The sequence below is a fragment of the Lepisma saccharinum genome, chromosome 22 (assembly GCF_977018435.1).
Source record: "Lepisma saccharinum chromosome 22, izLepSacc3.1, whole genome shotgun sequence".
Taxonomy (NCBI): domain Eukaryota; kingdom Metazoa; phylum Arthropoda; class Insecta; order Zygentoma; family Lepismatidae; genus Lepisma; species Lepisma saccharinum.
In genome coordinates this window covers 4,028,501-4,056,409 of record NC_139250.1, presented here as the reverse complement: position 1 = coordinate 4,056,409, position 27,909 = coordinate 4,028,501, and the positions used below count along the sequence as shown (strand labels likewise).

General features: G+C 41.8%; 1 protein-coding gene across 1 annotated transcript in view; it reads right to left on the bottom strand.

Annotated features, from left to right (window-relative positions):
- LOC146004709 (sodium-dependent neutral amino acid transporter B(0)AT3) overlaps positions 1 to 27,909 on the bottom strand; it is a 101,363-nt gene that overhangs the window by 43,099 nt on the left and 30,355 nt on the right. Inside the window, exons 2-3 of the mRNA XM_083143663.1 lie at positions 12,834 to 13,260; positions 4,888 to 5,056 (exon numbers count right to left, since the gene is read on the bottom strand). Coding sequence (XP_082999789.1) covers positions 4,888 to 5,056; positions 12,834 to 13,007 — 343 coding nt within the window. The 5' untranslated portion in view covers positions 13,008 to 13,260. The remainder of the gene's footprint in view (positions 1 to 4,887; positions 5,057 to 12,833; positions 13,261 to 27,909) is intronic.

The window sequence follows — 27,909 nt, the reverse complement described above, 5'->3', positions numbered from 1 at the left end:
CCCCCTCAAATGTCAAGATGAGGACAGATTGAAGCGGGGATCTGACCCCTGTGTTCCCCTCTTGTATCCTTGGCTATGGATATCACCTATATGATATCTAGGTGATGCTTGTTAGGATTATGGTTCCCGTGTGCGGCTATTTTGATGCTCCGTTACCCTGCTCTGGTCCGTCTATTGTTATGCCCATGCCTATCCGGGAACAACGGTGTCTATGAATTCGGCATCTCTCTACAATTGCACTGCGTTTGGTACCGACAATCATACAGTTCTGTGCTGTGTGTGTTCCAATTATAATTATATGAGCGTGTTGTTCCTATGCCAGATTTACGTAGTTTCGGAGTCAGATCCCCACTTCAATTTGTCCTCATCTTGACATTAGAGGGAAGGTTTTGCTCCCTAAAACAGTTTTTTAGCCGAAACAAAAAAACACGTATTTCTTCCTTTGGGCCCCTCTATACACCTGCCAAGTTTCATGGAAATCGGAGGGGGACACTTAGATAACCTCCCTTGTGAGTGTATGCACTCGCTCTCACACTACCAAACACCCTGGAACCGACAAAAAGGTTTAAATCCATTTTATGCTCAGATAGGCTAATAGGGACTGGGCCTATAGTTTAAAGTCTAATGCTGTGCCTCCCCACAGAATCACAAGTTGACGACGTTCACCACTTTGCTCTCCGAGAGAGTGGTTCTGGATTCGAGTCCCAGCCAAGTCACCGGTATTCCTTCTTCTTTTGTCCCCTCATTCCTCTCACCTAATCATTATATATCCTCATCGTCGCGATCATGTAAACAAGTAGAAAAGTAACTTAGAGGTGTAAAGGGTAAAGACACTAAAATGTCGACCTCTTTTCCACGTAGTACACCCTGGACTGCATTTTGCAGACTAACGAGGCTCTGGCGCCTGAACCTGCATCCACGATAATCCTCTGTAGGATTTTTATTGTGTAATCCATGTCTTTTTCCCTTCATCCATTTCAGCTTATCACCATTCATCTCCATCGACGCGATTAGGTAAATGTGGTATACAATCGACATGAAATAACCGTATCCATCAATCAGGGAAAGTAACATAGAATAAACTCTAAATTCAGAGTACAAGAGCATAGAAAGATGGATGGTGGAAAAACAAGCCGGAGACATGATGAAGTACAGGGTGGGGCAAAATAATGTTACCACTTATATGGTGTTTCGGCGTATGGTGAATCGATCCATCTGTGCTGTTTTTCTTCTCCGACGAGGCAACATTTCATGTGAGTGGTCGCGTTAACAAACTCAACTGTGTGATTTGGGCTACTGAACATCCACATGTGGTGAGGGAACACATAAGGGACTCCCAAAAGATAAACGTATGGTGTGGTGTTTCAAAGTTGGGAGTAGTGGGCCCCTACTGCAGCGGCCACTGGCGCGTCCTATTTAGCTATATTAACTCATTACGTAGTAAACAACCTTCCATTAGCCATTCTTGCACGTGGCTACTTTCAACAAGCCCGCACACTATCACGCGGATGTGCGTGGTTACCTCGACAGGACATTCGGTCAACGATGGATTGGTCGGCGTGGTCCACTACCATGGGCGGCAAGATCACCAGACCTCAGCCCGTGAGATTTCTGGTTACGGGGGATGGTAAAGGAGCGTGTTTACGCAACAAAACTGCGGGACATACAAGACCTTAAACAAAGAATTTCCACAGTGATACGCTCTATACCGCAAGACATGTGTTCAAGGGCATTGGACTCAATGGTTGACAGAATGCTCAAATGTATTCACATTTCTGGTTCACAGGTTGAAGGGTATATTAAATGTGTATGTTTCCCTTTCGGTGGTAACATTTTTTTGCCCCACTCTGTACATAGTGACAATAAGTTGAGTCTATTCAATAAGTTACTTCCTAGATTGTCCACAGTTTTTTGCAAGCAGTCTTGCTTTAGACTTAGTATTGTCATTGACATGAAATTAAATGCATTAGAAATGAAAACTCGCCTAATATTCAGTTTCCAGTACCGGAAGTGTAGCCCTCCCTTGCCCCCTTCGCAGACGCCGATGGTCATTTCAGTTTATTTACTTCTTGCTCCGACACCGTACAGCAACGAACCCTTTTTCTTCATCTCTTCAAGGAAACGAGAACGTTACACCTCCTCCCCCCGCAAAGTTTCAAGCCGAGGAGAAGAAACAGCTCACAAGCATCCATACATCTCTGCATCTGTCCCGGATCGCCTTCGTGAAATCCTGTTAAGACAAAAAGACATAGCTTTTCCTTCTCTTCTGTCTTCTTTATATATAACAAATGCTTCCACTGTTCGCTCCGAGAGCTCAGTTTACATTGCCAAGATGCTCAGGGGACCACAAATCTTCTCTCCTGTCCAGAGATCACTCGGCTGGCTGCGCATGAGGGCAAAGTGAGGTTGAAGTATTGTGAGGATTGATTTTTTGAGGGAGAAAATCCGTTAGTAAAAGTTGTTTTAATTGTTTAACGTTACATATACTTCCCCATTGTTTCTTATGAATGCACATCGCATTTAAGTATGAGAAGAAGTTGGAATCTCTTAAATTGCAAACACTTTATTTAAGAATGAGTGAGAAAATAAGTGTATTTGTACAGAATATGTTCTCATTAAAGACTGATAGTGACTATTTCATGAGAGCTATTGCTTAGAAGGTTCCTAAATCTAGCAGTAGACACAATTCCTTTATTTCAGTATGTAGTAACAATGGTGGTGAAGTGATAAAAATTCTTTGTGAATGATGTTGCTCTCACCATATTATTCTACACCTTACACATTATCCGTGCCTTTTTGTACCTTTCTACTTCTGGTATAGGTTTTATACTAGCGCTTAAAATAAACTAGTATTGTTATTTATTAAATAGTGTAATAAGCGAAGAGTGGTCTCTGTAAAAAATTATGCAACCGAGTTACCATCAAAAGTGGTGACAACACGACAGTGCAAAATGGCCGTTGTTTATCACTAGGGAGCGGAAGTTGATGAAATGTCATCTTTTTTCTGACATCTCGGAACGATGCCCATTAAATATACACAATATTATACTTCGTCTAGAACCCAAAAAAGGTAATTTTAAAGTGCATTTTTTGCCAATTTTCAGGTTTTAGGTCATTTTCCCCGATTTTCGGCATTTTCCCGTTATTGTTTCGTCATATTTTGTCACTTTTCGTTTTGGTAATATTCTTGAGTCTTTTCACCAAGGTGAACATATGCCTATATATATCTCGCAGGATTGCAATTTACGTGCAAAAGAAATGCTGAACTGGCGACAGTCTTTGTTGTGTCTGGGGAAACCACCAGGTGTCCGTCTGGGGCAAACTCAAATTTAAGATCAGATTGAATTTTGTTTAATTTCCTTATCATTTAAATTTTTAACCCGAAACTAACAAATTTTAATGGTAATTTTTTGCATTTTTGCGTCATTTTCCCATTTTTTAGGACATTCTATAGGTCATATAGCTATATTTTTAGGTCATCAACTTCCGCTCCCTATTTATCACCATCTTCGGTGTCTTCTCAAAGCACACCAAGTGCGGAGGCCTCTTAACACTCGATCAGGTGTAACCACAGACAAATGTATTAGCACAGTTATGGAGGCACTTTCTCAGGCAGGTAGCAAGACTACCATTCGACGTACCGTGCCCATCAACTCACATGCCAAGATCAAACCACAGATAATGTGATAATCGCTTGACCATTCTTTGCAAACACACATCCCGCGGAGTGCCTCCCGTGACATCACGTTCCCCAGTTGCTTGAAATTTACCAGCGCCATCTGATGTTTGCGAATTTGATCCAGAAGTGAAAACGGGCGCCTCCAAGCGGTGGATCCTATGAACTTCTTGCAGAAACCGCAAGAAGTTTGCTGCCTGAGATCAATGTCTGCCTAAACTTTTTGTGGCAACTTAAGTCTTGGAACAGCAGTAGAACAGTGACACACACTGGAAGTAAATTGTCGCCGGGGTCACTAGCGTACGTACAGAGGGGGCTGGAGTTCTAAAGGTGTATATTATAGCTGCGTTCTAGGGAGGGGAGGGGGGGGCGAGACACTATAAAATATTTCGTAATTACCATTGTTAACCTTCGTTTTAAAGATTGTTCAAAGACAAGAATGCTAATCGGGGTGGTTTAAATTTCCACATTGTTTCCTGCCAGAGCCACGGTGGTCTAGTGGTAGAGCGTCTGATTGCTACGCGGGAGACCCGGGTTCGATTCTCGGCGTAGGTGATCTAAGTTCGGAATTTTTCCGGCCTTGTCCCCGCATTAAGCAGCTCTGGGACTCACCCAGCCTCAAATCAATAGCTACCTGGGGTCAACCCCGGGGGTAAAGGCGGCCGGAGCGTGGTGCTGATCACATCACATCCAAGGTCGAGAATCTGTGGAGCCCTACCCCCTAAATCCCGTAAATGTGCCTTCATGACACGGTGCTACATGCACGGGGAACTTTACCTTACATTACATTGTTGTCCACCTAGTTCGTTACTGCTGCCGCCCCCCGCGGCGTAGTGGTTAGCACATCACGCTTCGACGCCAGGGGTCCCGGGTTCGAATCCTGGCCTGGGCATGTGAGTTTCCATTCATCAATTTCATCATATCATCACTCATCCCACATCTTTGTTAATTAGCCAAGAGTGACACAAGAAGGGAAGTAAAATAAAGCAAATCAATCTTTACTGCTTTCATTTGAAAATTTTGATTCTCTAAAAATTTCGGAAGGGACTGTCGCCCCTTCAGCTCCCCCTGCATACGCCAGTGACTGCGACAAATAATTTGACAATTCCTAGTGAGCTGCCTTTCTAATCCCGGACGTAACAGTGAGCCTTGTGATCATGAAACAAGGAGAAATGCATTAGAATACTCTGGAAACATTGCACGTGACTTACCTCCGCCATTCTTCTGAGCCAAGTACGGAAACCTCCATACGTTTCCGAGGCCTACAGCATACCCAATCGTGGCCAGGAGAAACGTCAGCTTGCTGTCCCACGATTCCCTTTCATCCTCTCCTGGTTCTGGCTTGAATTGCTTGTCATCTGGGATCTTGTCCCGTCCCGGCTAGAAGGAAACAAGTGAAGAACATTAGGTTAATTGGCTTACACAGTGAGTTCGAGATGTCCCCGTGCCCCTACTTGCATTCATCATGTTGCGACTGTGTTGAAAATTGTCAGGTATTCTTTAATTTCCAACTTTACATTCGCTTTTTACTCACAGGGCAATTGGTAGTGAACTAACGCAACCTGTTGATTACAAACCCTTGAATGTCCATGGATTTAGGTGCTTGATATTATTAGAAAGTTTATGCATGCAGTGCAGACATCAGCTGAATCGCCATAATTAAAGTTGTTATTTCATTATATTGTTGTTGATTTTGTTATAATGTAAATAGATAATACATACACAGTCCGTCCAGTAGGAAAGGTGACTGATTTTGTTTGCCACGGAACCACCAGTGCCATCTATGGAGAAGTATATGTACTACGTAGCGACAATTTCGACTTTCTTTCGGCAAAGTTGCAAAGCACTAACGTCGACTGTCGATGCATACGGATCTCGTGACTGACAGTACCTGCTGAGCGTCGGTCGGAAACGGAGCAATGTGCCAACATTAAATTCTGTTTCAAGTTGGGTAAAAGTGCAACAGAGACGTTTCAAATGATTCAAACTGTTGACGGTATTGAGGCATTGAGCCGTAAGAACGTGTTTAAGTGGTATGCAAGATTTCGTGATGGTCCAGGGTCTCCAAAACCGAAGAAAGTGCGCATGCAGAAGAGCCGAATCAAAATCCTGCTCACGGTTTTCTTCGATTCCAAAGACATCATCCATATGGAATTCACTCCAGACGGTCGCACTGTGAACGCTGAGTATTACGTGAGTGTTTGGCATCGTCAATTGGCCAGGATTCGTAGAGTTCGGCCTGAATATCGGGAACAGGGCTCATGGTCTCTGTTGCACGACAATGCACCCGTGCACAAGAGCAGGTTGGTACGCCAGTTTTTGGCCAAAAAAGGGATAGTGGAGCTCAATCACCCCCATATTCTCCAGATTTAGCTCGATGTGACTTCTGGCTATTTCCAAAACTGAAATGGGCGTTCAAAGGAAGGCGTTTCGACACCATTCCAGACATCCAAAAGGTTTCGACCGCGATTTTGGAGGCAATTCCAAAGCAGGAGTACCAAGACTGCTTCACCAAGTTCTACAACCACTTCAGTGCATGTATTGACTCACAAGGTGTCTATTTTGAATAAACGTTATCGTAAACTACCAGTCTCTCATTTCTCATTAGTCACCTTTCCCACTGGATGGACTGTGTATGTTATTATAATAACTAAATGTCATATAAATTTATTCACACGCGTCATAGAGCTGGTTTTGGTGTCATTTTGTAGCAAAATACACCAAGTTTTGACTCACGTACTAGCTTCGTTCCGAATCACACCACCGCTAGTGATAGCGACAGTTGTACCAAAATGGCTGCCTTCAGTGGTTTCCAGTGAGTGTTTGTAGAGTTTGCAAATACACTTCTAGCAAGATGGCGCACCGCCGCACTCCCTCAACGACGTAGGTGGGCCGATTGCATGGCCACCTCGTTCACCAGACCTGACACCTCTTGATTTATACTTCTGGGGATTTATCAAGGATACAGTTTTCGGACCACCCCTACCTGCTACACCCGTTGATCTCAGATCAAGAATCTAAGCTGCAGTTGAGGAAGTTACGTCTGACATGCTGCAGCGGGTTTGGCAACAAATCGACTTCAGATGGGATGTCTGCCAAATTACCAATGGAAGTCACATTGAACCTTACTAACTTATAGGGTAAAAACTTGATGTATTTTGCTACAAAAATGACACCAAAACCAGCTCTGTAAGTCGTGTGAATAAATTTATATATAATTACAAAGTTGTAAAGTCCTTTATGAAACACCCTATATTATGAGTAGTTATTATGATGAGCACAATGATAAACCAATTTCAAGACTACCAGCACTTTTCTTCCCAGAAAAAAGCACTGACTACAACTATAAAAAATAGTTAATAAACATTCCATTGATTCTTAAAACTTGTCGAATTCACTGACAACTTCGTGAAGTTATAGTCCCAAACGTAATGGGATTGTACAGTAGCATACTTTGTTTCAAAGTAAGTGAATTGAGTGGGTGGCAAGAGTTGAACTCTCCAACTGTTTGAGAAGTTTGGTCGGAAGCTGTTTTGGTGACTGCTCGAAAGCATCCACTTAGATAAACTCGAGACTATCGATATCTCGAGAAGCATCGAAACGTGTAACTTCTTGGCTCATTATGAAGTGAGGAATACTTTGTTAAAATGAACTAAAGTCGTTGTTGTTGAGGGACCTACAAGCGTGCAAGGATACAGGGACTTCATGTGTTGGAAGCAGAACTCGGTTCTAATTGGAATTCTTGCAGGGGAACTCTCAACTCCTGAAGACATTTCAGCTAATTGCTTCAGTGACTTACTCCCTTTTAACTCTGGGTTAGAGCTATTAGTGAAGAGAGCGGTTTAACGAATCGGAAGTTTCCAGATTCCACCGGTGGAGGGGCTGGTGCACCGCTGAATTCACGCTTCGGCGTTCCTCATTTTACCAGTGTCCACCAAATATTTCACCAGGTTAAACCATGACGTCATGTTCCGCCATGGATATGGGTGTTTTTGTTTGTATCCCTTCGTCAATTTCATCATATCATTACTCATCTTCGCGATTAGCCAAAAGTTGTAGAAAAACGAAGAAAAACAAAGCAAATCAATCAAACACTACGAACCATAAGAAACCAGCCCTCCTCGATGGCGCAGTGGTAGCGTCGTCGCCTTGTAATCAAGGGGTCCCGGATTCGATACCCGGTGGAGGCACAAGTGGTTCGGATCCCACTTTAATCTTTAGGTCCAGTCCCGATTAGCCTTACTGTGCATAAACTGGACTTAAAACAACAAATCAATCCAATCCATAAGAAACAAACCTTCATCTTGGCACACTTATTCTATTTCGAGCCAGACAGCTCCAGTAAGGGGGGAAAACTGTAGCAGGCAGAGGCTCGATTCGACGACGTGATTGGTTTTCGCTGACCAGTTCCCTACTGACGTCCGTTCTTTTGACGGAAAGCCGGCACAGTTCCCTGTAGTTTCCTCTTTCCCTTAATGTACGGGCCTCCCTTATGGCGCAGTCGTCGCCTTGTAATCAAGGGGTCCCGGGTTCGATTCCCGGTGGAGGCCCATAGTGGTTCGGATCCCACTTTAAACTGTAGGTCCAGTCCCGATTAGCCTTACTGTGCATAAAGTGGACTTAAAACAACAAATCAATCCAATCAATCAATGAAAACCCTTAATGTACAAATAGAACCAGACCTAGCTGCAAAAGAGCCAAGGTGGCAACACTGACACGAGCTTGGGCGCTAAAATCGCACACGCAGCAATGAACCTCCACCGGAAGTAAACGTGTTTGAAAACTCTCGCCTCCATAATTGGTTTATGGAAAAGGGCCCGTCGCTTCTATTTCGGAAGCGAAACGCGACGAGGAAACTCGGATTGGAAAGGTGTGGAGAGGGCTGAGTGCATTTCCGGTTCGTTATCGATTGATTTCCGTTTCTACTTCGTGTGATCACGGGTAAATTTATCGCATGTGCTGTTCGCTCGAACGAGCCTGCAGGAAGAGATCGCGTCTGGTTTCTGTGCGACGAACTTTCCGTAACCAGAGCTCTACTAACTTTCCAGCCGTTCCATTGGCTCCCCCATCTGTGCTCGTCAGTTCTATTGGTAGTTCCTCAATGCCCCTAGATTAACCTTGGATGAGAAACCAAACATCTTTCCCGGAATTCGAACTCGGAACTCCTTGAGTTGAAGCACTGTTCATCTCATCGGCACCTGATGCTTTTGAGTGTTCTTGTTCTCTCAACTATTGTACAGAGCATTCCCTGACTTTCGCTACGAGACTCCGCTGCAACACATTCCTGGCATCTCCTAAGGAAATTGGCATTTACACGTGCAAGTTCGTCTACTGAAATTCTTCCGATTTCTCGTACAATACTCTCTCTTAACTCACGGATGGTGTGCGGATTGTCTTTGTACACTTGGTTTTTGTTTCCACTTTTATTCAGAACTGACCCTGTTACTCTGAACTTTTTTACGAAGTTTAATATAGTGGTCCTATGTGGAACGGGAACAACAGGAAATTTCGTTGCCAAACTTCGTCGCACTTCTCCACAATTCCTCTTTCCGAAGTAACACTCGACAAGATAAATCCTTTGTTGTAATGTAAACTTTTATGGTGCCATATTAAGCCACAATCTTCAACACACGGACACAACACAAGACAACTTCCGAGGGAGGATTATACTGGCGTCAGTCTGCAACGTCAACAGAAAGGGAAAGAGAGCGAAAAAAACAGACTGTAGCGTGGGACTGTCGCGGACCCGTTCACCGGGAAAGACAATCGCTGACGCCGGGCCGCTTGCCGCCTAGTCTCGTAGCGAATGTCAGGGAATGCTCTGTACGCATTCTGTCCCACACCGTGGCGTGCGGTCCAAGGCGTCACGCTTTGGGCACGGGCTGCAGGACGCCCGCTGGCTCGAGTCTCCTGAGTGAAGCGTAATAGTTTTTCTCCTGAGATTTCGGCCTGTGAATGGGGCCAGTGGTCTGCCATCGTGAGGACATTGGTTGGATGAGAAGGCGCGGCCGTGGAAACCTACAACAACGCCTGGGGGTTCGTCGTACTGACCGCACGTCACCCTGTAGCTGTGTGATGATCGCCCACCTCTAAGGAGGCATGTCAGAGTGATGCCGGTAGTCAGTAGATAGGTCCTTGCCATCAGGCGCTGTTGCGTCACGGATTATTATTATTATTATTATTATTATTATTATACATTCACTCTATTTCGGTTATTATACGCCGCTTTTCTACCCATCGCATTAACCGCAACGATATGTTGATTTAGACTATTTTACGTCCCTTTTCTGTCACTTTTAACCTTTAGGAGACCAACTATATTTTAAAAGATAGTTGCCTGTAAGCCCAACTGCCCAAGTATCTTTATAAAGATAGTTGGTCATGTTCGTAGTTGTGACGTCATAACATCGCTAATATTTGCTGGAATTGCGATTTTGTTCTTGTATATTATTGTTAACACACGTATTGCACCTAAGGACTCTTGCAGGTCTTTGTGTTCCATAAAAAAAGGCGGGAAAATGGCGGCTTCCTTTGTAATGAAATAGCGTTGGTACGAACGTATTCTACAACAATAATCCGCTTGAACCTCGAGTTGGGGAAAGTGTCGTTGCTGGTTGCTGGAAGTTTCGAAAGAATTTTTTTGGTAGGATGGGAGGGATTTTGACAATGTCCGGTACTTTGTTGTCCGGGGGGAGGTGGACAACCCCCTTTTTTTCAGAAATTTTGGAATTTTCTGGGTTCTCGCGCCCCTCCCCTCCATGGATACGCTCAATATGCATACATTTTATATAGTCCGATTCTATGGTTCATTCCGCGTACAACGGTATATTATTCATCTCTGTACAACAATTAGCCTCCGATCTACAGTCATCTAAATTAAACTCTGAATTTTGCTAAGAATTGGCCCAATTGGGCTTGGAAATGGGCTTGATCTCCTAAAGGTTAACTAATCACAACTATGAGTATCAGTCATATGATGAAATTGATTAAGGAACACTCACAAAGACCACACATGCCCAGGCTGGCATTCCAACCCGGGTCCTCTGACGGCTCGACGAGGGTGAATTGATAAAACACACGCAAACGCAAAGATACATCCATATCTTGCCCAGGTTTCGAACATGGGAGAAACGGCTTCGTAGCGTGTTAAACTGATCACTTTAGCACGAGAAAATATACTGTCTAGACTTAGTGGCAAGTGTTAGAACTATGTCTCGTGATATTTATTTATTTATTTATTTAATCTATAACAGAGCTTTCGCTCCAATTACTTATATATATATTTTAAACAATTAAAAAATATAATTCCAACAATACAAAACAAAAGAGGAAGAAGGAGAGCAAAACTACAATAATAGTTTCATAAAGAACACCATCACAAGTATTCTAGAGAACACAAATCCAAAAATGATATTCACTGAGGTAGAACAAGATGCATATCTGTATACAGACTGAGACATTTATAACTATACACATGTAAATACTCATATATAAACAAATATACACACATACAGGCATAATTGTATTTACAAACATACCCATGTACAGAGAAAACATCTATAATTATTTATTCATGATATTCTTCGAAGGACGGACAGGAATTGCATGAATGGCATAGCGAAATCCAAGTCTGCACCGTTTCTGACTATTTCATTATGTTTAATACATAGTCTTAGAATGGGCGAATTCTGGTGTTCGGTTGAGTTGGATTTACTGTAATAGAAAGGCTGCCTGAACCGTAACATGTCCTTCTTAGCATGAAAGTTTAATGTCTGGAGGAGACTTGGACTGTCGAACAGCCCGTTGACTAACTTATATAAAAATAATTGATGTGATGCTACTCTCCTTTCGTACAGAGGTGTAACATTTAATCCTCTGAGTAGTTGTTTATATGATACCTGATTCTGAAAAGATTATCTTTTGTGTTTTTTGTAATATAAGTAACGAACAAATATATAACAAATAGTATAACTATAACATTCCTAGTACCATAACCAAACTGTAATATTTTGCCTACCCTTGTGCACACCCTACAGACGCTACTGGTGAGTGTGGTTTAAACCCCCCCCCCTGCTCCCTCCCACGGGTGGAAGTTGTGTTAAGTCTCACTTTACTCAACAAGAATAATCGTGACTGCACCTACAACATTACTTGATTTTCGAATCACCAAGACATCACAAGGAATCCAATCCGAAACCTTTTCATTACCAGTCGATAACTTCGATCAAACCCTTCTCGAGTTTTTCTGTTGGTAAAGTGAAGCGAAAGTGCTAGAACAACAACAAGGCACTTAGCAAACCCATTAAGGCTTCGTGACTCCTTCGCTTTCGACCAATCCTCGAGTAAACGCGCGGGCGAGGGGGATGAAATGTAACTGACTTTAATGGCATCGTTTGAGGATCTTCATTTTCCTTGTCGAGAAATTATGACTGGTGGAGATTATTCCTCCTTCCCTTCTGTTTGCATTTTAATTATGGACGCACGGAAATTCTGCCTAATTATACGCTCGCGAAAATAGCATCACAAGGGCTTCATTGCGAGCCGAAATGAGAGGGAGGAATTTTGAGGTAAGATTCTATAACAAACGACCTATTTCCACGTGCAAGAAATATATTTTTCTTAATCTAAGACCTGCTACGTTATAAGATATACCAGTACGCTAACCTTACTGTGCATAAAGTGGACTTAAAACAGCAAACCAATCAATCAATAGACCAGTACGTAGCGATATATGGCCATTTCTAATGCCTTCTTGACGGATGACTGTAATTCCACAAGTGAGGAGTGATCCTATAATTCGCGGACTTGTTTATTACGGTAAGTTCGGATAACGGCCGCTAGGAGCGCTCGGTGTAAATGACGCCACTTTAGCAGGTAGACGGTGGCCTTTGCTAGAGGGAATAAAGTCTTCATACTGTGCATATCAGTAACATGCTATAGTTAACTGCACAAAATTAACCAGTCAAGGTTATGGCACTTACCTACAGTGTTGCCAACAAGCAACAATTTCAAGTTCGGATAATAGTATACTTAACGTAAAGAATATGGCGATGTATTTTTTTAAAAATGAATGAGGAGGAGGCGCGTGACCTTGACTGGTCTAATTTCGTGCCGTTTACTTTAGTGCAACTCAAAAGGGGAAGACAACACAACTTACTTTTATACTGGGACTGGTATCCTCGAAAGCAACATTAGTGGTTCCATAATTCGTGCTTCCATTTTCCACCCTCAGGCGGCCTCTCATCTCTATCAGTTCGACCCTGTCCATGGACCTCTGCGGCTTGAGGTCCCTTGAGCTCTGCCGCCGCACCAAATGTGCCATGTTGGACATGGTGGATGGCTGAGGAGTCTACTTGCGGTCGTGAACGAAGGCAGCCGTTTCGGCTTCGAGTCTGGGGATGTCAGTGGTTGGCAGGGAGATCTGTCGCCTCCAGCGTCATGGAGCATACTTTACTGCGTCACTTCCGGTGGAGCTGCGGCGTTCGACTGTCCTCCGACCTGAATTTGGACAGGGAACAGGGCGGTGGAGCACAGTTCTATGAAAGTCTTCGGATGCAGGACAGTTTTCTGTTATCTCTGGAATCCTGGAAGAAGAGAAAGAGAGAAGAAGGGAATTAGAAACGAAAGCTGGATGAGAAAACATAGGAAGACATAGGCTGGGTTGCCTTACCCGTAAACAACGAGGCCTCGCCGATGGCGTAGTGGTAACGTCATTGCCTTGTAATCAAGATATCCCGGATTTGATAACCTGTAGAGGCACATAGTGGTTCGAAACTCACTTTAAACTGTAGGTCCAGTCCCTATTAGCCTATCTGTACATGAAGTGGACTTAAAGCAAGAACTCGAACCCGTAGATAACGATTGTCGAAATTCTATATGTACAGTAACCCCCCCCCCCCAAGTTACGTAAGTAATGCGTTCCGTAAACCTTTACGTAACTTGAATTTTACGTAAGTCGAATTTGTAAATTGCTTAAGTGTAACTTCGTAAGAAACTGCAATATTTATTATTATTATATGCATATATACAGGGTGTCTCAAAAGTAATAGCGCAAACTGAAGCAGGTGAAAGTATACGATAATAGAAGCAAAAAAGTCTCAGTAAATATGGGTCCGCAAACGATCCGTTTTCGAGATAATTGCGAATGTGTGGTTACAAGCCGCCACTAACTTCATTGTTTGTAAACACCGTCCTAGTTGGTAAAATGCTAATAATACAGTAAGAATTGGTCACAAGCATGTACAATACGCTGTACTGATTGTGTCCATCCTGTTTGATTACAACGCCAACTCTCGGAAATGTTCTGTTTTGTAAACGAAGAGCAAACCTCGGAACGCGCAAGGAGTCAAGCACTCGGTGTTTACAAAATGCAATCAACGACGGCTTGTAACCAGCACACATTATTAGCATTTTACCAACTAGGACATGCAGACCCATGTTTACTGAGACGTTTTTGCTTCTATTATCGTGTACTTTCACCTGTGTCAGTTTGCGCTATTACTTAATGAGATACCCTGTATATATGTATATTATTTACACAATATTATTTTATAAATGAATCATCATGCAGTAGTATTTACTCGGATGTACTATAAAAGTATGAAAAGAATATAAAAAACAAACTGATATCCATTGCAGGATGTCGTTGCATACTGCAAAGGATGTCAAAGACGCAAAGGCCGCAAACATGTTCATACGCGCTAGTAGTTGTAATTTTCTAGATTTATTACGTAACTGCGAATTTACATAAGTCGGGGGTTACTGTACACTAGCCCAGTCTAATTCGCTGCACTTTTTGACATCAGGTGTAGTGCAAATACATTCCGTGTCAGGCTCGTACAGGGAAATTGTGTGCAACCAAATAGACGTTGAAAGCAGTGATGTGCCGTAGACTATAAGTTTACGTCTATATGCGTTGTCTACACGTAATCTACGCGTAGATTACATTGGGTTGTAGTTTACATAGACTACGTAGACAATCTAAAGTGCATTAAAACTAATTTTGAAGGGTTTCATGAAAAGAAAGTGACATTTTCAACTAGATTGGTTCCTAACGAAATGGAAAGAATCCTATTTACAACAAAATTTCTCTTCTCTTCTATCATAAACTATCGAAGAAGATAAATAGTATGCAAAAAAACAACAACAGATGGCAGTCGTGAGACAAAAGTGGTCTTTTCCCCCAAAAAACACTAGAATATTTCCTATATTAGGTTTCTTCCTAGGTGAGAAATTGTTCGAATTTGGAAGGAAGAGTATGGAAAGTTCTCTTCACACATCAGCAACTGATACGCAGTATAATTTTCATTTTATTCCACGGCGCCCTTTGCTAAGTTATCACCTTTCGCCATGTTGTTTACATAGATTACGTAATCTACGTGTATAAAATAGTCTACGTGTAGAATGTAGACTATGGTTGTTTACGCGTAGACGCACATCACTGGTTGAAAGCAGGAAATGGTCTCGCTTATAGCACACCGTATTGAGCACCTTCGTCTACTAACGTCAGCGCGGATAACTTTCGTTCTTTGATTGATTTGGTGTTTTAAGTCCACTTTATGCACAGTAAGGCTAATCAGGACTGGACCTACAGTTTAAAGTGGGATCCGAACCACTATGTGCCTCTACCGGGTATCGAACCCGAACCCCTCGATTACAAGGCGACGACGCTACCACTGCGCCATCGGGGAGGCCTTTTCGTGCTTTGGTTAGGCATGTTAGGTTCAGAGTAATGTAACCCTGTTCTGCCGCACATGGGGTGCACATCGAATACATTTAAGGTGTGTGTGAAACTGCAAGTATTCCTCTTTCAAATGGTCGTAGTATCATACATTTCTGTTCAGTATTGGTGAAAATATTCCCTTACAAAATCGACCAATAATTACTGAACACCCTTTATAGTCTCTCTTCAGGAGGTTCCTGAAAGCAAGGTTGCCATCTTCCACCTTTTGTCTCTTCTGTCAGCTTTGGAACTGACAGCCCGATTGACGTGTCGTGTTATGAACGAAGATTGCAGTGTTCACGTTATAAGCTCTCGGCGATCCGTTCTTTCCGTAGACAGGCCGGGAGTTGTCAGAACCTGTAACAAGTCGATCGATAGAATCTGCGAGATTGAATGGATTCCCCCCTCCCCAAAGCTGCTCCCACTTGCAAAATCTGAAGAGCGTACTCTAACCGATTGGAGATGCTAGATTGCGGAATGTGACGTCTTTACGTCTGTACAGGTAGCTTTGACGTTGGAGCTTGAGCGCGCATTGATACAATAGCTACGAGTAGAACGAATCGGATACCTTTCTTGCGCTGCGTACGCCTGAGTATTGTAACAGAAGGCACTGTTAAAATTTTTGAGTGCCTCGGCACGTGTAGCCATTCTGGAATCTTGACTATGCGAGGAAAAATCGTCTTATGTAAATCCTTTACTTTAAAGTTAAAAAGCAGTGTGTTATGATTGATTGAGTGTAACACCATTAAGCCTTGTTTCCATGATATGAAAAAATCCTCAATATGCTGACGAAGGTAGTAATTTATTTTATTATAAAACATAAACTAAACGTAACGTTTCAACCTTCTAGCAAGGTCTTCTTCAGACTCTGCACCAAGTACAAATAATGGAAGAAGGTGTTAGAAATAGTGGAAAGGACAAGAAAGAGGAGAGAAGAAGGAAGAAGAATGAAGAATGAAGGAAAAAGAGCGTGAGATAGAGAGTCCAACCTCATTCTAGATGGAAGAAAATATGTTTAGCCTTTCAGGTGAAAGTACAGTTGACAAATGAAAGCCACCTGCTAGAATTGTCCAGAACAACTTTCTAGTAGTCTGGAGGGGAGTAATGTTTGTGTATACCGGGTGGTCCATTTATAATGATAGTATGGAATATCTCATGCAGAATGCATCCAATCGAAAAATTGCACAGAATAAAAGTTTGATACTATTGAGGGGGTAAGTCAATGCCGCAAAAATTTCGTCGCCGCCACCCACCCCTTAGAGCGGGTGGAGGTAAATTTGAAATTTCAAATGGAACACCCCCATTCGTTTTACATATTTGGATTCCGTGTTGAAAAAGAAGTTTTTTTTGTTTGAAAAATTTTGTAAAAAAATTGCAAACTTCGAACATTTATAAACATTTGGTAGTTTCAGATTCATTTTGTTACCTTTATGTAATAACAGTTTTGGTTTCCGTTGAGAACATTGCATAAACGAATTTTATTTTTAAAAAAATGTGTGCAAAGATTTCGGCAAAAGAAAATTGTTTGCAATTTATGTTTTTGTGTAACAATAGATAATATTAATTTGTTCCAACTGTTTGGTTTCAAGGAACAATTTCATATGAACAATAAAATTAAGTATGTTACTACAAATTAGTTATATTTGAGGTACACAAATAAATGTTTAAGGGAGCAAATGTTCAAAATGATGACCGTTCTCTTCAATGCATTTCAAAACACGGTGTCTGAAGCTCCACACTGTTCGTCCCAAAATGTCAGGAGTGATAGAGGCACAAGAATCGATAATTCGTTGCCGCATGTTTTCTGGCGTTGTTGGAACTTCGTGGTAGCACTTTTCTTTAAGTAGTCCCCAAAGGCAGAAATCAGGCGACGTGAGATCTGGTGAACGAGCTGGCCAAGAAACGGGTCCTCCACGTCCTATCCATCGACCAGGAAACTTTGTGTCCAACATGGCTCGAGCCTGAATGGAGTAGTGAGTAGTGTTGTTCATATGAAATTGTTCCTTGAAACCAAAGAGTTGGAACAAATAAATTAATATTATTTATTGTTACACAAAAATATAAATTGCAAACAATTTTCTTTTGCCGAATTCTTTGCACACATTTTTTTTAATAAAATTCGTTTATGCAATGTTCTCAACGGAAACCAAAACTGTTATTACATAAAGGGAACAAAATGAATCTGAAACTACCAAATGTTTATAAATGTTCGAAGTTTGCAATTTTTTTACAAAATTTTCCAAACAAAAAATACTTCTCTTTCAACACGGGATCCAAATATGTAAAACGAATGGGGGTGTTCCATTTGAAATTTCAAATTTACCCCCACCCCCCTAAGGGGTGGGTGGCGGCGACGAAATTTTTGCTGCATTGGCTTACCCCTCAATAGTATCAAACTTTTATTCTGTGCAATCTGCATGCGATATTCCATACTATCATTATAAATGGACCACCCGGTATATATCGTCCTGTTTTGTACCTTGTTACATTTGTACTTGGTGCAGAGTCTGAAGAAGACCTTGCTAGAAGGTTGAAACGTTACGTTTAGTTTATGTTTTATAATAAAATATATTACTGCCTTGGTCACCATTGCACCCTTCAGTAAAAGGGGGGAAAACCTCTTTTCTAAATATCTTACCTTAAAAGTAAAAAAAGGTCGTAGAGAGCCCTTGAAAAATGTTTAAAAATCAAGTTGTAAAAGGATAAACACAAGAAATTAAAAAAGGTAGGGATAGTACAAGAACTACCTCAGAAACAGTGTGAAAGGCTCGATCTTCTCCAAGACCTAAGACATTTGTTAAAACACTGCCATCATCTCGGGGTGTAAGGGGTGGCTGTCTTCCACGTAGTACGCCCAATTGTCAACCTCACTTCCATCGCATAGGCGGAGTTCTGGAGGGGCCAGGGGGGGGGGGAAGACTAAAAAAATAACACATGATTATGTTCAGTTACTACATTTTTGTTATGAAGCCATACCGCAAATCTTGACGTTTGGCATGATGGCATGTGCGGTAATTGCGCCGCAATAGCGGGTCTTAGACGATTTGATTGATGTGTACAGTTTGAAGAAAGAAAAACGTAAAATGACTTTGTGTTGAGTCAACAGTTACTGCTGAGGTATCAAAGGAACTTTTCAATTTAATGTTTCTAAAATTTCTGAAGCTTACTATTGTACCGTAACTTTTTTAAAGTAATACGAGTATTGTATCAATAAAAAAATAATGAAATGCAATAATCGTACTGTTTTGCTTCTTTTAAAACTGACAACCAATATACTAATTAATATTTGTTTACTTAATCTAAAAGGCCTGAAACGCAGTGTTTTTAAGTTGTTTTCTTTTATTTCCGGGGGAAGGCCTCCGGCCCCTTATAAACTAGGGGATATTCAATAACCCTCAGGTACATCATATGCTTCTCCTAGAGTCTGCCCCCCCCCCAAAGCAAAAGCTCAAACTCCGCCCATGCTTCCACGTAGTACACCCTGGACTGCATTTTGCACACGAACGAGGCTCTGGCGACTGGCCCTGGCCAGTATAATTCTGTGTGTCGTCCTGTGTCTTGTCCTCATGTGTGCTGAGTGCCTCTTTACAGCCTCAGCTTTTAACCGAAGTCAGAATATTTTAACATTTTAGTTACGACATGACATTACAGTTATGTTAATTTTAGTTCTGTTAACCTAAGTCAGAATATTTTAGTCTTCCAACGTTACAGTTATGTTATTAGGTACATTTTAGTTCAGGCAAGGGGCTGGACCCCGTATAAAGGGACGGGTGCAAAATAGCCTAAGTGCCGACGCACCCAAAATTTTAAATTCAAATTCAAAACTGCCATCATCTCTTAACATGTATGATAAATAGTTTGGAAGATTGCCTGGGGTTGGGTGTTCTTCGTTACTTTTTAATGTGTTGTGTTTGTCTTGTGTAGGTCCTTAACACATTTAATCTTCTTACACCCCTTGTTTTACATTTTTAAGTAAGATGTTTAGAGATATTTCACCGTATACATTGAACGTGCCGACGCACCCAACAATTTTAATTCAATCAATCAATCCACGAGATTATCTAAGCAACCGGGAAAGCAAACCACACGAAGATTCACGTGAATGTTCTAGGAAAAGGAATTCTAACCAGAAGCACTTTTTCGTTAATTTGGAATATCATAGCGGTTTTTCGAAAGGAAATTTTGAAAACTGCTTCCCTGGCGTCAGCCAATGGTTCAGCCTAACCGCAACACTGAAGGAACGTGGCGTTTGACCCCCTGAACCCCTCTGCCGATCCCCTCCAACGTGAAATCAATCCAAAGTGGAGCTCGGTCTCTCGGGACTCAGCAGGCGTGTGGCCTAGATTGCAACATCTGCCTCGCATTGGCTAATTTATTGCGAAAATCTCCCATGCCGTGTCAAAACCTTCCTGCTTTTAATTGCGTAACACTTGGGATCGTGTCCCGTTAAGTAAAACAGGAATGAGAAGCACTGTCTTTGGAGAAGTGCAGACGGACGCTTGGTTTGCTTAGAACCCATATCAAGACAAGGATTCTAACCTGGAATATTCGGTGGCGAGATTATGTGCGCCACCAAGATGACAGTGATTGAAACATTCGGGATGCTTCAGCACTTGGGCTATTTACACCCACCCCATCTTACAGGGACATGCCACTTAACTAACTAACTCTCTAGCCTTCTTAAACCCGAAGGTTCATGGCTGCAGCAACACAGGCCTTCCATCTGTCCCTATCCTGCGCAAGATCTATTATCAATTAAACTGAGCGCAAAAAAATAATAGAAGAAAAGCCACTTCCGTCTCATCTTAGCGAGTTCCGAGTTCGCTATGGCTTATGGGAATTCCTTATCCTATTATAGTATTTTATCCTTGGCTAAACAGTGGGCGTAACCACGGGAAGGTCTTCTCAACTCCTGATTATCTGTTTTCTCGCGGGTTGGTGAATCAATGTCTAGAAGCAAATTATGCCTCCCCGCCTGGGCATGGTTGTTCTTTGTGAGCGTCCTTCCATCAATTTCACCATACCAGCGCTCATCTTCATTGCCGGAATTAGCTAAAAGTGCCACAAAAACGACGCTAACAAAATAATCAAAGATTTCCATAAAATCACCATGCTGATGAGGCTGTATAGAGACAGCGAACACGTAAAAGCCCCACAGACGAGGCTGCAAGTCCAGGCGCCACGTCCTCGTTTCCTTGCAAGGTTGAGCGCCTCCCGAAATTCACTCTGGCCGCGTTTTTAGTACTAAATTATAATTGCCCCTGTACACGTATGCAATCGAACATACTGCTATGTTAGGCGTGAAGCATACTCTCTACGATGAGATCGGATTAATTTGCTTGTTGTCAAGGAGGTGATCTTCTTATATCCAGGATGTGAGGACTTAAAGCAAGCTGTCTTGAGCTACCTACTCGGGTGCAAGTCCCCATCCCCCTCCCGTGGCTAAGGAAGCTGCGAAATTAAGGGAACAGCGGAGAGATCAACCCACGTCAATTTATCTTATTGCTCGTGAAATCCGTTATGATTGGGATGCCTTAAAAATAGACACGATATAAACCGCTGGCTGCTGTGGGTGGGCGTTCTGCTTTTGGGGCGGGGATTGTAGAATGGAGGGCGTGGGAGGGGGTCCACCACGCCCCCACGAGATCTACGCAGCATGGATTCAATATTGATTCTCGGAAAGAACTAAGTTGTTCCTCTCTCTCTCTCTCTGAATCGCCGAGGGCCATGTGAAAAGCAAAAACACACCCACCAGCCTCCATCAAATCTCTGCACACTGGCTTCAATGTGTTTACCTCTGCTATGCGGTGCTGTTCGATTGTTGACAGACCTTCGAGGCGATTCGGGTAATCACCAGCTACTGCACTTGCATGCAAGCGCACGTTGCGATGGCAACCAATCGCAGCCGTGAATTTGCTCCAGGTCAATGCTCGTGGCCTCTATATGTATTCAACTCTTACACTCCCCTTCCCACACATCGGGTACTTAAATGGATGATAAAGTAGAGAACCGAGTATTTTAGAAAATGAAGCTATACGCCCTCTTCATCTATAAGATAATATTCTTGCAAATACTTGGCAAAGCTTGTCTTAATTCATCTATTCTTGTGAAAGGCTAATTAATAGGCACTGGATCTACATAGAGAATCGAACCTGTTCGCGCTACGACGCCAGGGGTCCCGGGTTCGAATCCTGGCCTGGGCATGGATATTTGTGAGCGTCCATTCATCAATTTCATCGTATCATCGCTCATCCCAATCTTCGAAAATTAGCCAATAGTGGCACAAAAAGCGAAGTAAAATATAGCAAATCAAATCACAAAAGAATCGAACCTGCGACCCTTCGATTACATGAATCTGTAGGATAACATACAGAGATGCCCATACACTGTTCTAGAAAACCTGAAGAAAGTCAAACTCGATTTTTGACTTAAAATGGCATGGAGTGGTCGTAGAGTTCCCCCAGGTTCGAATCCCGGTCTGGCCATGGCTGTCTTTGTGAATGTTCCTTCATCAATTTCATCTTAGCATTCCTCATCATCTTCGCGATTAGCCAAAAATTGCGAGATAAAATTAACCAAATGAATTAATCAATCAGAATCGAAGAATTTTTAAAAGTACATGTGAAAAATTGAAGAAGGAAGCATATAAATAAACAGACAAAAAAAGGTAGTGATAATCAATTGGGTTCCGGGTTCGGATCCCGCTTTAAACTGTAGGTACAGTCCCGATTAGCCTTACTGTGCATAAAGTGGACTTAAAACGCCAACTCAACCAACCAACCAGAAAGAGAGCGAGCGAAGAAGAAAGACGGAAAGAGCGATAGAGAGAAAGGAGACGGAAAACAGAGGAAGAGATAAAGATATAGAAGAAAGAACGAAGGAGATAAATGAAGAAGGAAGATTAGAAAGAAGTGGAGAAACAGATGAAAGAGAGAGAAAGATACAGAGAAGCAATTGCATACAGAAAGAGTGCGAGAAAAGAAGAGAGAAAGAGCGATGGAATTACACAAGGAAACAAGGAAATAGAGAAGAAAGGTGAAGAAGACACAATGAACTGGAATGGGGGACTGAAGTTAAACAAAGAATGGAACAAAGTGTTAGAAAGAGTGGAAAGGACAAGAGAGAAAGAGGAAAGAAGAAGGGAGAAAAAAATGAAGGAAAAAGAGCGTGAGATATTCATTATGAATATCTCTTCACATTCTATATGAAAGTAATTATGTTTAGCCTTTTAGGTGAAAGTACAGTTGGAAAGTGAAAGCCACCTGCTAGAAAGTTCCTAACAACTTTCTAATAGTCTGGAGGGAGTAAAGTTTGTGTATATATAATGCCCTTTTTGTGTATCTTGTTACTTTTGTACTTGATACAGAGTCTGGTGAAGACCTTGCTAGAAGGTTGAAACGTTACGTTTAGTTTATGTTTTTAATAAAATAAATTACTGCCTTGGTCAGCATATTTATATTTTTTCATAATCATGGAAACAAGGCTTAATGGTGTTATAAGGGAAACAGGAATGTGATAAACATGGGAAGAAAGAAGCATCGTTAAACAGGGGAAACGAGATAGCAAAAAAGGATGAAAAATAGAGAAAGGATGAAGATAAAGAAGTGGAGATAGGTGAAGTACAAGGAAGTCGAAAAACAGAAGAAGGGTGCATGCAAAGAAGAAAGAAATATATAGAGAAGCAGATGGAGGACGAAAGAGAGCAAAGAAGTAAAAGAGAAGAGAATCTTAGCTGACAAGACCAACATACTTCGTCCACCCTGGCGTCCAACCGAACGAAATTTTCTGACACCTGTGCAACAGGGAAGAACATGTGAAGGGATCCACCTTGCAATCTGTAATATATCGTTGACCATTTCATCTTTTATCTTGGAGCACGTGCCCCAAGGCCACCTCTCGACTCTTCCGATCGATGATCACCTTCCCGACAGGAGCTCATCACCAGAGAAAGCCCGTCCACTCGATTGCACAAGCCGTTCTCTCCTCGTGAAGCTAAAAGCTCGTCTCAGCGCTGGAGACGAACAATGGTGCCCCTTATCTGGCATAGTATCGCAACCTTTATGACCAACTTCTTATTGCACTACTTTTACAATTATTCACTAAGAAATATTGCCCTTCATTGGGACACAAGGCTTGCAACTGAAGTCGGTATATTAACCTAGCAGAAATATAAAGATATGGCAGTGGAAGGCTTAAGCCGTAAAATTGTAGGTTTAGAAATTATACATAAAAAGCTTGATAGTATAGAGGTTTATTTGACAACAAAATGCCTGAAGGGCTTGATACTACATAAATAATGATTATAAAAGTATAAACCCCCAATCTAAATACAATAAATAATAAAGAAACAATTAAATCTTTACATAATTTAGACTTCCTTACATGTTATTTAACCAAAAAGAGATTATAGTAATTTCATTTTAATATAAATTTCGCCCCAAAAGACCTATCTCTGAATAGAACAAAGTGTGCAATGCTTTAACTAAAAATCCCAACTAAATACACTACATAAAAACTTAAAATACTAAACCACTACAAAACAACTACTCTCTGTACTTTGTTCCATTCCGAGATGACCCCTTTCAACACTCAAATAGAACTCAACTTAATGTGCTTTAATCTCTGCTAATAAAAGTGAAGTTCCCACACGAGCACGCGAGACTTGCTTTCCTCCGTCCTCCGGATTTCAGCCACGCCTCCTTTTTCAAATTAGAGACATCTGGTGGCAAAGTAACTAAGCATTTCTTTTTCTTTACACTGGTACACCTTGCATATGGTTATACCTTCAAATAAAGTTGAATCTACATTTGGAGTCGGTAGCGTGCCGGGAGATTTTGAAGAGGGCCTTAATCCCCTTTGGCCAACTTTCAGGAAAAGAAAAAAGGGCGTCAGATATTTACAGCGTCCTCTTCAAAGTTATAAATGTTTGAAAGGAAGCTTGTAAGAAGGATGCGTAAACTATAGAGCGACCACAAGAAGAAAAAAAAAAACTTGGACGAAAAGTTCCCGCGCAACTTTCCCTTCTTCCGTTCCGCTCGGGCCATAAGGAAGCATGGTCCACTCTCCCCCTCCCCTCCTCCCGGGAGTACGGTGCACAGGAGTCGCGGGTCTGCGCAGGTTTCTTTGCTTGTGGTTCCACTATAGTCCACATTTGTTCTATAGGAAACATTGTCCTAAAACCACGATTGTTAAAAGGTCCAGGGACATATAAATTCTAATGGATTGGGTTCCGCAACTGGACCGGAACCACAATTGAAATTCGGTTCAAGTTGCGCATTGTTTCATTTCAGTACGGAACTTGGACCGTATTCAAATTGATCCGGAAAAAAGGTTTTTGGACCGAATTGAAATACTTTTTTACGGTCCATAACCCATTTACGATTGCTGATTTTCTCTCCTGGACCGAAATTGAATTTATTTAAAATTTTTGGACCTTTTACAACCTTGCCTAAAACAGAGTTTTGGTTTTGAGTTGATGTTTTATATCCACTTTGTGCACAGTAAGGCTAATCGGGACTGGACCTACAGCTTAAAGTGGAATCCGAACCACTATGTACTTCCACCAGGTATCGAACCCGGGACCCCTTGATTACAAGGCGACGACGCTACCACTGCGCCATCGGGTAGGCCCACCTAAAACAGAGTAAGTTACATAAGAACAGTCTTCATAGGAAGTGGATTTTTTGTTTTACAATGAAACAAAGTCCATAGTACAGAGCAAGACTTTAACAGTCTTCACAGGCAATGAAAGATTTCTTGCTGTACCGTGAAATATGTCCATAGAACAGAGTAGATAAGACAATAACTGTCTTCATGTGTAATGAAGGATTCTTTGCTTTACAGTGAAACACATAGGCGTAACTAGAACTTTATATTTGGGTGTGCACAAAGAGAAGTCTTGTACCTTTTTAATAGCATATTTAGCAACGCAATCACTTGGCTCTTTAACTGCACTGATGTTTGTAAAGGAATATAAATTCACTAAATGACAGTGTTGAAAATTTCTGAATATATGTAGTAGAAAGAAAATCAAATTTCATAGAAATTACACACACACAAAATATTCATAAATGTTACAAACAAATACATCAAAATACACGTCATCTATAACAAGAGACACGTCTGTGAAAAGGTACAATGTTCTTAAACTCATCAATAACTTCATTTACATCAATAGACGAAGCTTTTTCCTGTTCCACAAATAGCAAGAGCGGGGCTTCCAATCTATCCTGCTTCTGAGTTGCTCTTAATTTAGTTTTAACTTGGGAAAGCTTGGAGAAAGCTGTCTCTCACACGTGCAGCTTGTGACAGGTATAGAAGAAAAGCGCTGTAGTACAGAGTAGAATGCAGTAAATATCTTCTTTCTCAAATGACATCAAAATATCGAAAAACTATAGACACTCGTTTCATCAGCGATAATCCACACGTTTGTACCAAGTAATGACATTTTCAACTTCTTATAAACTGCCGCCTATTTTCTCTCTTATTGAAATATCTGTATTTAATTCTCTTTGATAAAGCAGCCCATTAGGGTGTGCCTAGGCACACCCCGTAGCTACGCCTATGGTGAAACAATGTCCACAGAACTGAGTAGGCAAGACAAGAACAGTGTTCATTGGTAATGGAAGATTTCCTGTTCTGGAGCGAAACGACTTGAAGCTGTGTTACTTTGTTCGGTCCATCGGTTCCATCAGCAACAATGGCGCTAGTTTTGGGGTCATCAAACTTCTATTGTTGGATCCTTTCCTTCCAGGATTGTGCAACCGAGCCGAAGTACCTGAAAGCGCCCTGGTGGGGAAATATTCATCAACTGCTTCGATCCGCAAACCGCTCCGGCCTCTCAGTCAACAGGCCGCGTGTCAAGCATTTAATTGCGAACGCAAACAATGTAGCGTCGTACTGGTGTTCTGGCTTTTGCAACTCGAGAAGATAAAGAAGAAATCCCATTTCTCAGAGGGATTATATTTCGCAAACTCGACACCTGGAAGAGTTGACGTCAGCATGAAAAGTAGAGTAGAGAACATTTTGTGGGAGAAACGGTCTAGTTCTTCATGCCTCTGTGTATCAAATGTCAACCCGCTAACGGTAGTGAAGTCATTTGTTTGTTTGCAGCAAGAAGCACTTTTCTTAAAATAATTTGTGTTGAATTTCATTGAATTGGTATTCCAGAAACTAAAGAGAAGGAATCTTAGCTCTATCAATTCATTGATTTCAGGAGGACCTGGGTTCGAATCCCGGCCTGGGTATGAGTGTTCTTTGTGACTGTCCCTCCTTCAGTTTTATCATATCATCACTCATCCTCATCGTCGCAATTAGTCAAAAGTGGCAGTTGCTGTTCAGTTGCTGTGCAGAAAAATGCATGTGAAGACCAGACACGATCATTAAGCTCGGCTGGACCTTTGGCATGCAAATGGGCGAATTTTTTCAAATTTTCCTCTCCATTCGAAAAACTTCTTGGATATTTCAAAATATGAAACATTACATCAGCTTAGAATTCCTTCTAGAGCATTGACGTGAAATTTCATGTAGTTTTCTTTCATTGTTGTCTAGATATTATCAATAGTTTAATAGACTTATGTAATCACAAAACTATTGATAATATCTAGACAACAGTGAAAGAAAACTACATGAAAATTCACGTCCATGCACTAGAAGCAATTCCAAGCGTATGTAATGTTTCATATTTTGAAATATTCAAGAAGTTTTTCGAATGGAGAGGAAAATTTGAAAAAATTCGCCCATTTGCATGCCAAAGGTCCAGCGAGCCTTAATATGATGCATTTCGAGTTAGAAATGCTACGTCATTTACGAGACGTCTTGTCTCTGTACAATCTATAATTTTGATACAAAAATTCCTGGTCACTCTGTATATACCTTGTAATATATTTTCATTTCTTAGTAAGCCTCATTGACACATCCTGGCCTCGTACTTGTCTTACGAAAACTTCGGCGATCTATTCTCTGGCAACGCAGGAAAAAAACGTATGAATAATTAAGTAGACGAAAAAGGCCAACGTGGAGTCTTGCACGGTCGGTTACCCTGGTGAGTGCTGTGTACCGGGGTGGAATAATTGGAAGACCATGACGTCACTCACAAATTACGCTTGTTTCGCAGCATGGAAAGCAACAAGCCTTTTCTTTAGGGTTCCCAGACCAAGAAAGTCCCATTTTTTTCATTAAAGCGTCCCGTTGTCTGTCGGGATAGGCTTTCTCTTCAAACGAGAGAGTCAAATCTTAATCCGCCATTGACTGTTAATCGAGTAGTCTCCTGGAAAAACCTTAACTGTCTGTCAGTTGCCACGGGGTCAGATCAAATCGTGCAGTGACGGATCAGATGCCTTTTGCGACTGCACCGTCATTGGCGTACTCAGGGGGAGTTGATGGAGCTATATTCCTTTTCCGGAATGTCTGGAGTAAGAGAGAACGCGAACGCGTCCTGCGCGCACGTTGCGGTGTGTGCCTCGCTCAATGAACGCACGGAGGGGAGGGGCATGCGCCGGAGGGGCGACTC